This window comes from Pelodiscus sinensis, unplaced genomic scaffold (genome assembly GCF_049634645.1).
Source record: "Pelodiscus sinensis isolate JC-2024 unplaced genomic scaffold, ASM4963464v1 ctg34, whole genome shotgun sequence".
Lineage (NCBI taxonomy): Eukaryota > Metazoa > Chordata > Testudines > Trionychidae > Pelodiscus > Pelodiscus sinensis.
The window spans coordinates 7,621,251-7,632,413 of NW_027465849.1; the positions used below are offsets into that span (position 1 = coordinate 7,621,251).

Sequence of the window (11,163 nt, forward strand, 5' to 3'; positions counted from 1 at the left end):
CCAGCAGGGCCAGAACCCAGGAGTCCTGGCTGCCCCCCTGCTCTAACCACTAGTCCCCTCCAGCAGGGCCAGAACCCAGGAGTCCTGGCTGCCCCCCTGCTCTAACCACTAGTCCCCCCCACCAGGGCCAAAACCCAGGAGTCCTGGCTGCCCCCCTGCTCTAACCACTAGTCCCCCCCACCAGGGCCAGAACCCAGGAGTCCTGGCTGCCCCCCTGCTCTAACCACTAGTCCCCCCCACCAGGGCCAGAACCCAGGAGTCCTGGCTGCCCCCCTGCTCTAACCACTAGCCCCCACTCCCTTCCCCTGTGTGGGGGGAACCTGAGATGCCAGCTGGGCTGTGTTGCTATGGTTACCATGGAGCATGAAGGCAGCATTGCTGCTGATTGGCTGGTGGCAAAGTAGCTCCCCCCCCCCCCAGTCTCTCCCTGCTCCCCTTTGGGGACCCCCCCGTCCCTGGGGTAGGCCCAGTATCTCCAGTGGGACTGTGCCCAGGAGGGGGGGGGCGCGCAGTGGCATCTTCCCCAGCCCCCCCCCCCCCGGCTGCAGCCGTGGCCTGGGGGCTTTTCCAACAGGCCCTTGGGCTACCCCCCCCCCCGGCCACAGAAATAAAGGGGGGGCCAGGAGCAAATCAAGGTGGTTTTTATAGCGCACGGGGAGGGGGCAAAACTTAAAAAACACTTGGCCACGAAATTGCTGCCCCGGAAGCTGGTGCCGGCCAGGGGGGGACAGACGCCCGGTGCCCCCCCACCCAGGGCCCAGCCCCTCTCCCCTCCCCCAGGACCCCCTGCTCCCTGGGGGGGTCAGACTCTTCCACGGGGGGGGATTCGTGGGGCGGCGGAAGGAGCCCCATGCCTGGGACGGGGAGTGAGTTGGGGGGTACCGGCCTCAGCAGGGGGCACAGCTGCTGTGGTGGGTCCTGCCCCCGTGGCAGGGACAGGGGGCTCCTTGCAAGCCCCCCAGTGCCCAGTAGGGTGCCACGGCGCAGGCTCCATGGAGGTTACAGTGGCGGGGGGGGGGGGGTACTGGTCCCACAGACCCCCCCCCGGGTCCCAGCCGCCCTCGTGAATCCACAAACACCAAGGGCAAGGGGGTCCCCCCCCCATGTCACTGCAGAGCAGGGACGGGCACCAGCCAGGCGGGTCCTTGTGTAGTGGGGGCTCCCCTGCCCCTGCCCCAGGAAACCTGACACGGGGGGGGGGGCCACTGGCTCCCACACCTGAACTGGGGGGGAGCCTCGAGCATCTGGGGCAGGACCCCTCATGCTGCCTTGGGGGGGAGGGACTGAGGCTGGGAGGTTGGGGACGGGGCCCCTGCCCCATGGGGGGGGCATTGTGCGTGTGGGGTGCTCAGCCCCTGCTGGGGGAGGGAATGGCCCCCCAGTGCTGCAGTGGGGCCCGGGGGCTGGGCCCGGCTCCAGGGGCCACGGCGGCGGGTGGGGGGCAGCCCCCTACGCAATCAGCTCCTTGGCGCTGTCCCGGCGGCCGCCGCGCAGGATCTTCAGCTGCGTCAGCTGGATGTACCGCAGCACGTTGGTGTCTGGGGGGAGGGGGAAATTCACATCAACTCCTGCCCCACAGCGCCCCCCGGGGCCAGCCCTGCTACCCCCCGCCCCACAGCCCAGCCAACCCCTGCCCCACAGCGCCCCCCGGGGCCAGCCCTGCCACCCCCCGCCCCACAGCCCAGCCAACCCCTGCCCCACAGCGCCCCCCGGGGCCAGCCCTGCCACCCCCCGCCCCACAGCCCAGCCAACCCCTGCCCCACAGCGCCCCCCCGGGGCCAGCCCTGCCACCCCCCGCCCCACAGCCCAGCCAACCCCTGCCCCACAGCGCCCCCCGGGGCCAGCCCTGCCACCCCCCGCCCCACAGCCCAGCCAACCCCTGCCCCACAGCGCCCCCCGGAGCCAGCCCTGCTACCCCCTGCCCCACAGCCCAGCCAAACCCTGCCCCACAGCGCCCCCCCGGGGCCAGCCCTGCCACCCCCCGCCCCACAGCCCAGCCAACCCCTGCCCCACAGCGCCCCCCGGAGCCAGCCCTGCTACCCCCTGCCCCACAGCCCAGCCAACCCTGCCCCACAGCGCCCCCCGGGGCCAGCCCTGCCACCCCCCGCCCCACAGCCCAGCCAACCCCTGCCCCACAGCGCCCCCCGGAGCCAGCCCTGCTACCCCCTGCCCCACAGCCCAGCCAACCCCTGCCCCACAGCGCCCCCCGGAGCCAGCCCTGCCACCCCCCGCCCCACAGCCCAGCCAACCCCTGCCCCACAGCGCCCCCCGGGGCCAGCCCTGCCACCCCCCGCCCCACAGCCCAGCCAACCCCTGCCCCACAGCGCCCCCCGGGGCCAGCCCTGCCACCCCCCGCCCCACAGCCCAGCCAACCCCTGCCCCACAGCGCCCCCCGGAGCCAGCCCTGCTACCCCCTGCCCCACAGCCCAGCCAACCCCTGCCCCACAGCGCCCCCCGGGGCCAGCCCTGCCACCCCCCGCCCCACAGCCCAGCCAACCCCTGCCCCACAGCGCCCCCCGGAGCCAGCCCTGCTACCCCCTGCCCCACAGCCCAGCCAAACCCTGCCCCACAGCGCCCCCCCGGGGCCAGCCCTGCCACCCCCCGCCCCACAGCCCAGCCAACCCCTGCCCCACAGCGCCCCCCGGAGCCAGCCCTGCTACCCCCTGCCCCACAGCCCAGCCAACCCCTGCCCCACAGCGCCCCCCGGGGCCAGCCCTGCCACCCCCCGCCCCACAGCCCAGCCAACCCCTGCCCCACAGCGCCCCCCGGAGCCAGCCCTGCTACCCCCTGCCCCACAGCCCAGCCAACCCCTGCCCCACAGCGCCCCCCGGGGCCAGCCCTGCCACCCCCCGCCCCACAGCTCAGCCAACCCCTGCCCCACAGCGCCCCCTCGGGGCCAGCCCTGCCTACCCCCCGCCCCACAGCCCAGCCAACCCCTGCCCCACAGCGCCCCCCCGGGGCCAGCCCTGCCACCCCCCCGCCCCACAGCCCAGCCAACCCCTGCCCCACAGCGCCCCCCGGAGCCAGCCCTGCTACCCCCCGCCCCACAGCCCAGCCAACCCCTGCCCCACAGCGCCCCCCGGGGCCAGCCCTGCCACCCCCCGCCCCACAGCCCAGCCAACCCCTGCCCCACAGCGCCCCCCGGGGCCAGCCCTGCTACCCCCCGCCCCACAGCCCAGCCAACCCCTGCCCCACAGCGCCCCCCACCGGCCGGCCGGCCCCCCGGCCAGCCTGCCACCCCCGAGCCAACCCCTGCCCCACAGCGCCCCCCGGTGCCAGCCCTGCCACCCCCCGCCCCACAGCCCAGCCAACCCCTGCCCCACAGCGCCCCCCGGGGCCAGCCCTGCCACCCCCCGCCCCACAGCCCAGCCAACCCCTGCCCCACAGCGCCCCCCGGAGCCAGCCCTGCCACCCCCCGCCCCACAGCTCAGCCAACCCCTGCCCCACAGCGCCCCCTCGGGGCCAGCCCTGCCGCCCCCCGCCCCACAGCCCAGCCAACCCCTGCCCCACAGCGCCCCCCGGGGCCAGCCCTGCCACCCCCCGCCCCACAGCTCAGCCAACCCCTGCCCCACAGCGCCCCCTCGGGGCCAGCCCTGCCGCCCCCCGCCCCACAGCCCAGCCAACCCCTGCCCCACAGCGCCCCCCGGGGCCAGCCCTGCCACCCCCCGCCCCACAGCCCAGCCAACCCCTGCCCCACAGCGCCCCCCGGAGCCAGCCCTGCTACCCCCCGCCCCACAGCCCAGCCAACCCCTGCCCCACAGCGCCCCCCGGGGCCAGCCCTGCCACCCCCCCGCCCCACAGCCCAGCCAACCCCTGCCCCACAGCGCCCCCCGGGGCCAGCCCTGCTACCCCCCGCCCCACAGCCCAGCCAACCCCTGCCCCACAGCGCCCCCCCGGGGCCGGCCCTGCCACCCCCCCGCCCCACAGCCCAGCCAACCCCTGCCCCACAGCGCCCCCCGGGGCCAGCCCTGCCACCCCCCCGCCCCACAGCCCAGCCAACCCCTGCCCCACAGCGCCCCCCGGGGCCAGCCCTGCCACCCCCCGCCCCACAGCCCAGCCAACCCCCGCCCCACAGCACCCCCCGGGGCCAGCTCTGCCACCCGCCCGGGTGCCTCCAGGGCCAACCCTGATACTCCCTGCTCCACAGCACCCCTAGGCCAGCCCTGATACTCCCTGCCCCACCCCCTACCCCACGGCTCCCCCTGCCCCACAGCACCCCCCCGGGGCTAGCCCTGCCACCCCTTACCCCACGGCACCCCCTGGAGCCAGCCCTGCCAGGGGAGATCGCCCCCTGCCCCACAGCACCCCCTGCTGAGCCCCCACTGGCACCCTGCCCCACAGCGCCCCTTAGCGCCAAAGCAAGACATGGGCCGCGGGGGGGGGGGGCTCCGGGCCCTCTCACCTGCGGGCTCCCGGTTCTTGGCCTCGCGCAGGTAGAGCAGGGCGCGGTCGTAGTCGCCCAGGTGGTAGGAGGCGATGCCGGCCCGGTACGTGGCCTTGAAGTGGCTGCGCTGCTTCTCCAGCACCTTGAGGCAGTAACCCCGCACCCGCTCGTAGTTCACCAGCTCCGACTGCAGCAGGCAGGCTGGGGGGCAGCCGGGGTCAGCCCATGGCTCCGAGCGGCCCCCCTGCCCCCAGCCCCGCGCGCCTGGCTCCGGCCGCTGCCCACGGCTGGGGGGATCCTGGCTGGGATGGGGGGAGGCCTGGGCCCAGGGGATTTGGGCTCCCTTGGCTCAGACGCCAGGAGCCCCGGAGAGCAGAGTTCAAGCGACGGGTGCAGGGCTGGGCAGAAACATCCCTCTAGCGGCGCAGCTCAGCTGCCATTGCAGCAGCCGGCACGGACCAGAGCCAGGGCCCTGCCCCCACTCCCGCCCCACAGCCCTGCCAGAGCCCCCCACTCCCGCCCCGTAGCCCCTCCTCCCCAGCCCTGCCAGAGCCCCTCACTCCTGCCCCCCAGCCCTGCCGGTGTCTTTTTTTCAACCAAATATATTTCAAGCAGTTTCAAAACCGAAGAGCTTCTCCCCAGGCAGCCCGTCTCCCGCCACGTGGGGTCACCCCAGGACTGCTCACAAGAGGCGCACGGGGGGCACTAGGGCCTATCCCACGTGGCTGCTGGTGGCAGCACTGAGCGAGTGGCCGCCGGTGGGGGGCCGGGGAGGCAGTGCCCCCACACAGAAGCAGCCGCGCTCCCTGGCTGAGCCTGACTTAGCAACAGGCGGGTGCCCATGGCTGGGGTGTCAGGAGCTGCACACCACGGGGCCCCGGCTCTCCCTGGGGCCGGGGCCCCGCTGCAGCCTGGGGTTCCTTTGCCTGTGCATGGGGATTGCACGGCCTGGCAGTGCAATGCCGGGGGGCCAGAGGGGAGCCACGAGAAGCCAAGAACTCCTCCCACAGGGGTTCTCTGGTGCAACGTACGAGCAAAGCCCTTGTGCTCTGCACCGTGCACCAGTGAAAACGGCTCAGGGCACGCCTGGCAGCCCCGGAGGGTCCCAGCCCCACGGAGTGACCCTGCCTTGCCCGGGAGGGGTGACAGCCGGGTCCAAACCGGCCCGGACACGGGGGAGTGACTCCAGAGGGACCCGGGACGGAGGGGGGGAGCCCCCCGCCCACGTGTGGCGAGTCCACAGCCCAGCCCCCCACGCCCGGCACCTACCCGTCAGGCTGTCGTAGCACTCCAGTTCGGTGCTCTCCACCAGCCGGGCCTGCTCCTCCGTCAGCGGGCCCTGCTCCAGGCCGGCGGCCCCGGCCCTGCCCTGCACCCCCTTCAGCTGCAGCAGGGCCCGGTGGAACTTCCCGATGGCCTCCCGGAATTTCTTCTCCTTGTAGCAGCGGTTCCCTTCCGCCTTGAAGGCCACGGCTGCCTGGATCTTGGCCTCCAGCTCGCCCTCCGCGGGCAGGGCCCGGTGCCGCCCGCCGCCCGCCGGGCGACCCTGGCACAGCTGGCTCGGGCACTGCTCCTCCATGGCCCGGCTCAGCGGCAGCGCGCCATGCCCGGCGGGGGGGGACGCCTGTCTCCGCGGCACGAGAGCGCTGTGCATCCGGGGGGGGGGGGCGGGGAGGCTCGCGGGCTGCCGCTCAGGCGGGGGCGGAGGGAGAAGGGAGGACGACGCGCCGGCTGGTTCTGCAGCAACAGCACCGGGAAAGCTGCCCCAGATGCATTGTGGGAATATCTCGCCGCAGCACAGCAGCCCTGACCTGAGATGTCTCCGTGCTCGGAAGCCAGGAGTCGCTTTTGGCTGGGAGGGGGCACGAGCCGGGGATTAGTCTGCCCCCCCCCCCCCCCGCCAAACCCTCCCCCAGTGGGCAGTGCTTCCCAGGGTGCCTGCAGGAGTCACAGCGGCAGCTCCCCCAGACCGCCTGGGGTGGGGACGGAGCCTGTGCACACAGCCCTGGCTGCCCTTATCTGCCGGTGCCCCCCACGCCCGCCCCACAGCCTGACTCCCCCCCCGATTCCCTCCTCCAGCCCTGCCGGTGCTCCCCACGCCCGCCCCACAGCCTAAGTCCCCCCCCGATTCCCTCCTCCAGCCCTGCCGGTGCTCCCCACGCCCGCCCCACAGCCTGACTCCCCCCCCACATTCCCTCCTCCAGCCCTGCCGGTGCCCCCCACGCCCGCCCCACAGCCTGACTCCCCCCCCCCGCTTCCCTCCTCCAGCCCTGCCGGTGCTCCCCACGCCCGCCCCACAGCCTGACTCCCCCCCCACATTCCCTCCTCCAGCCCTGCCGGTGCTCCCCACGCCCGCCCCACAGCCTGAGTCCCCCCCCAGATTCCCTCCTCCAGCCCTGCCGGTGCCCCCCACGCCCGCCCCACAGCCTGACTCCCCCCCAGATTCCCTCCCCCAGCTCTGCAGGGGCCCCTCATTCATACCCCACATCCCCTGCCAGCCCAACCCTGGGCTCCCCCCATGCATGAGTCCCCCCCAGATTCCCTCTCCCAGCCCTGCTCATGCCCCTCACTCCTGACCCACAGCCCGACAGCCCAGCCCTGTCCCCACCCCCAGCTTGGTCTCTGCCCCACATGCAGAATCGATTTTGTCCTGTGCCCTGTCGTGGGGGTAGGCCCCCCCTTGCGGAAGTGGCCAGACACCTGCCCGCCCTGGGGCCACACCCCACGAGCAGCCGCATTGGGGGTTAAAAGACACTTTATTGGACAAACGCAGACGGCCAATTGCTCATCACATCAGCTTCTTTTTTTCTTTTTTTTAAGGCCGGGGCGGGGGAGGGCGGGGGGAGGTTGGGAGCCAGTGCGGGGCCCGCTGCCCCCCCCATCACAGCCACCACCCGCCCAGCACCCGCCAGCCAGGCCGAGGGGCACGGAGGGAGCTGAGTTTCTGTAACCGAGAGGCTGAGACACCATCCCCGCCCTCCTCCCAGCAGTGTAGCCGGGACGCCCCGCGGGGACAGAGCCGAGCCCCCCGGCCAAGCGGGGGCCGGTCCCGGGGCGACTCAGGGCGCCTGGCTGCGGCAGCGGGCAAGGTAGCTGGAGTGGGCGATGGCCGGGCTGGCACTGGTGCCCAGCTTCTGGGGGCGCGAGTATTTCAGGAAGGTGGCCCGGAGGCTGGAGGCGCCAGCCCGGAGCACGGCCCGGGCCATGGAGTGGTGCACGGCCCCCAGCGCCGCTTCGCTGCAACGAGAGCGGGGGGAGGGCGTCAGCGGGCGCCAGGCTAGGAGGCACCCCCGCCCGCCGCCGGCTCCCCCCGCACCCACCTGTACAAGCAGAGCGGCATGGAGCCCTCCGGCCCGGCGCCCGAGCCCCCGGCGCCCGCCTCCTGCAGCACCCGCTGGGCCAGGCACAGGGCGGCCGCGGCTAGCTGGGCCGGCTCGAATGCCACACAGTCCACCTCCATCAGGGACAGCTCCATGAAGTACATGGCCAGGTGATGGACCTGGGGGGGCACATGGGTCAGACTGGTCCATAGCCCGCCCCCCACCTGGAAACCCAGTGCCCATCCCCACTCCCCTCCCCCAGCTGGGACAGAGCCCAGGAATCCCAGCCCTCCCCCCCCCCGCTCTAACCACTAGCCCTCACTCCCCTCCCCCAGCTGGGACAGAGCCCAGGAATCCCAGCCCTCCCCCCCCCCCCGCTCTAACCACTAGCCCTCACTCCCCTCCCCCAGCTGGGACAGAGCCCAGGAATCCCAGCCCTCCCCCCCCCCGCTCTAACCACTAGCCCTCACTCCCCTCCCCCAGCTGGGACAGAGCCCAGGAATCCCAGCCCTCCCCCCCCCCCGCTCTAACCACTAGCCCTCACTCCCCTCCCCCAGCTGGGACAGAGCCCAGCCCCTCCCATCCCACAGCGCTCACCTCTGGGGGGCAGCGGCCCAGGGCTGCCAGCAGCTGCAGCAGGTGCACGGGGTTGGTGTAGTGCAGCTGGAAGTCGAGGCGGGACAGCACCTTGCGCTCCATGCGCAGCAGCTCCCGGCGGCTGAACGAGTCCTCGGTCATGAAGCACAGCTCGGCCGGCTGCAAGGGCCCACGGCTCTCACCGCCTGCCCCCCGCGACCCCTCCCCCCGGCCCCTCCCAGACACAGTGGAGTCCAGGCCCCCCGGCCTCCCACTAACCACTAGCCCCCACTTCCCTCTCAGAGACCGAAGAACCCAGTCCCCCCTCCCACTCTACCCACTAGCCCCCACTCCCCTCCCAGAGCTGGGCCGGAACCCAGGCATCCAGCCCTCCCACCCTCCCGCCCTACCCACTAGCCCCCACCCCCCTCCCAGAGCTGGGCCGGAACCCAGGCATCCAGCCCTCCCCCCCCCCGCTCTACCCACTAGCCCCCACTCCCCTCCCAGAGCTGGGCCAGAACCCAGGCGTCCGAGCGCCCGGCCTTACCTCGGGGAAGGTGCACTCCTCCACTTTGCAGGCCACGAAGAGGCAGGTGACGCTCAGCAGCTGCAGGGCCGGGACCCTCACCCTCGCCACCTTCATGTAGGCGTTCATCAGGTAGACGGCCAGGTAGAGCGTGTCGTCCGCCAGGCTCAGGTACTCCTGGGAGGGGAGGGTCCCAGGGCACCGTCACGGGGCACAGGGACAGTGTGGCAGGTGCGGGGCACCAAGTGCTCTCCCAGCACCCTGGCAGGGAGGGGGAATTAGTGCCCCTTTTATACAGGGGAAACTGAGGCACGCCACGGCGTGGAACCCAGGAGTGCTAGGATGCCCCTCGCCCAACCCAACCCCCGCGTCACCCTTCCCAGCGGGAGGTTCTGGGGGGGGGTGCGCCCGGCTGGGGGGCGTCCCCGCTACCTACATGCACCTGCACGAGCCAGTCGACGACGAGCGCCCGCATCTCGGCCGTCACGGCGCGCGGCATCTGCCAGCTCCGGAAGACGTGGCCCGATTGCTTCTGCTGGGGACGGGAGCGAAACGTGGGACGCGCCACGGAACGGGGGACGGCACCCAGGAGTCCTGGCTCCCGCCTGCCCCTGCTCTGACCACTAGCCCCCACTGCCCCCCAACCAGGCTGGAGTTAGCTAGGCCTCTGGGGCCCCTTTCCCATCATGACGGGGGGAGGGGCGGCTGGCCTTGACCTGTCCAAACTGCCCACCCTGCCCGAAAAGCTGCTCCCCCCAGAATATCAGCTATGGGGCAGCTGGGGAGCCACCAGTGACCTTTAACCCCGGCCCCCCGGCCCCCCGCCCTCCCGCACGCACCAGCATGCTGGTGAAGATGTCCCAGGCGTACTCCTGCTCCAGCGCCATGTCCATGCTGACCAGCGCCTGCCCCAGCTCCTCCGCCAGCGCCTCGGGCACGCAGAGCAGCGCCTGGCCCCCGCCGGGCTCCCCGCCTGCAGGGAGAAAGGGCGTCACCAGCCACGCTGCCCCGTGCCGGGCTCCGCCCCTCGTTCCACTGCGCGGCCCCGTCCCCCACCCCAGAGGTGGGCGCATGCGGGCTCGGGGACCCGGAGGACGAGGGTGCTGCTGGCACCGGACGGTCCCCCGCATGGCACAGCCCCTCCGCCAGGGCCCTTACCTCTCTGCACGCCGGGGCTGGCAGGGATCCTGGGGCAAACGGCAGGCGCTCTCTCAGGCGCTGCCTCTCGGGCCCGGTTCCCCTGCGGCTTCTTCTGCAGGAGAGAGGAGCAGGGGTGGGGAGCGGGCCCCGGGCCCCCCACTGTCCCCAGAGCGCAGCCGTGGGGCCCCTTGGGGCTGGCCGCACCCAAGGGAGCTGAGAATACCCCCATGCCCAGCTGCCCCGGGGGGAGCCAGCTGACTTAGAGCACTGGGTCTGGAACCCTACCCCCCTCCGGCAACTGAACTCCACGCCCCGTCCCTGCTGCCGCCCAAGGCTGGGCTAGCCCAACAGGGGGTGACCCCTCCAAGCTGCTGTGACCCGGCCCGCCCCCACCCGAACTTGGACGATGCCTACCTAGTAGCATCGACCCCTCCCCCCCAAGAGAGCCACCCTCACAGCGACCCCACCCAGCCCCATGGGGCTCCCTGGCAGCACAGGCAGAGGAAGGCTCCTCCCATGGGAGGAGGGAAACTGAGGCACAGAGCCGCACTGGGGCGGGCCCAGGGCAGAGCCGAGCGCTGTGCGGTCACCTCGGAGCCCCTCCGGCCATGCCAGCGGCAGTGGGCCCCAGGGCTATGGGTGCCGGGTACCCACCCCCCAGTCCGGACTCACCTTGCGGGCCCCCTTGTCCCCAGCAAGGCCCTTGTTCTGGCTTTTCAGCGGCTCCCGTTTCTCCTCCGCCTGCAGCTGGCGAGAGCCCCGGACGTGAGGGGTGAGCACCCGCCAGGGAGTGCAAGGGGGCCTGGAGCTCGCTGCCCCCCTGGGCCCTGAGGCCCCCCAGGCACCGGCACCCCTGGGAAAGGCCGGCCCAGGGCCCCTGGCTTCCAGACCCAGCCTACTGGGGGGGTGGGGGGGAAGCTTCTCACGGGTACCCCCACCCTGGCAAAGCCTGACTCGCTGCAGGGGCCCCTGGGGGAGCAACTTGGGGCCCAGCCTCAGCCCCCCAGCCTCCCCCCAGGCTACAGGGGAGCCAGTCCCGGGCCCCAGGGAGCCCTGGCCCAGTACCGGTTGCTCCCAGGCTCGCAGCTCATGGTACTTGGGGGGCTGGCCTAGGGCCCACATCATCCTGCCCCAGGCACGGTGGGGGAAGGGGGCAAAGGCACCAGCTGGGAGCTGCGGCCTGGCCTGCTAGTTAGTGCTTCACTGGGGCCAGGTGG

General features: G+C 73.1%; 2 protein-coding genes across 5 annotated transcripts; both read right to left on the reverse strand.

Annotated features, from left to right (window-relative positions):
* Positions 1-543: 543 nt before the first annotated feature.
* TTC9B (tetratricopeptide repeat domain 9B) lies at positions 544-6,005 on the reverse strand. Its single transcript, XM_075915364.1, has 3 exons — positions 5,654-6,005; positions 4,403-4,585; positions 544-1,538 (listed from the first exon to the last, which is right to left on the reverse strand). Exons 1-3 carry the CDS (start codon positions 5,961-5,963, stop codon positions 1,450-1,452), a joined length of 582 nt encoding a protein of 193 aa, XP_075771479.1. The 5' UTR covers positions 5,964-6,005; the 3' UTR covers positions 544-1,449.
* A 1,013-nt stretch (positions 6,006-7,018) lies between these two features.
* CCNP (cyclin P) lies at positions 7,019-11,163 on the reverse strand. 4 transcript variants are annotated; one of them, XM_075915263.1, is made up of 9 exons: positions 11,012-11,163; positions 10,619-10,693; positions 9,965-10,058; positions 9,646-9,779; positions 9,243-9,341; positions 8,828-8,983; positions 8,302-8,422; positions 7,705-7,883; positions 7,046-7,621 (listed from the first exon to the last, which is right to left on the reverse strand). In XM_075915263.1, exons 1-9 carry the CDS (start codon positions 11,069-11,071, stop codon positions 7,178-7,180), a joined length of 1,362 nt encoding a protein of 453 aa, XP_075771378.1. In that variant the 5' UTR covers positions 11,072-11,163; the 3' UTR covers positions 7,046-7,177. The 4 variants fall into 4 exon arrangements, with proteins under 4 accessions (XP_075771376.1, XP_075771375.1, XP_075771378.1 ...); XM_075915261.1 differs by having other exon boundaries at positions 7,019-7,621; positions 9,243-9,338; positions 10,619-11,151; XM_075915260.1 differs by having other exon boundaries at positions 7,031-7,621; positions 10,619-11,146.

What these genes read in the sequence shown, in the direction of transcription:
- TTC9B (XM_075915364.1), bottom strand. Translation starts at nt 5,963, where the DNA reads ATGGAGGAGCAGTGCCCGAGCCAGCTGTGCCAGGGTCGCCCGGCGGGC. An exon ending in GTGCTACGACAGCCTGACGG is followed by an intron (nt 4,586 to 5,653) that starts GTAGGTGCCGGG and finishes GCTGCCCCCCAG; the next exon opens with CCTGCCTGCTGCAGTCGGAG. An exon ending in CAAGAACCGGGAGCCCGCAG is followed by an intron (nt 1,539 to 4,402) that starts GTGAGAGGGCCC and finishes CCCTCCCCCCAG; the next exon opens with ACACCAACGTGCTGCGGTAC.
- CCNP (XM_075915260.1), bottom strand. Translation starts at nt 11,071, where the DNA reads ATGATGTGGGCCCTAGGCCAGCCCCCCAAGTACCATGAGCTGCGAGCC. An exon ending in GGGACAAGGGGGCCCGCAAG is followed by an intron (nt 10,059 to 10,618) that starts GTGAGTCCGGAC and finishes TCTCTCCTGCAG; the next exon opens with AAGAAGCCGCAGGGGAACCG. An exon ending in AGGAGTGCACCTTCCCCGAG is followed by an intron (nt 8,423 to 8,827) that starts GTAAGGCCGGGC and finishes GGACTCGTTCAG; the next exon opens with CCGCCGGGAGCTGCTGCGCA.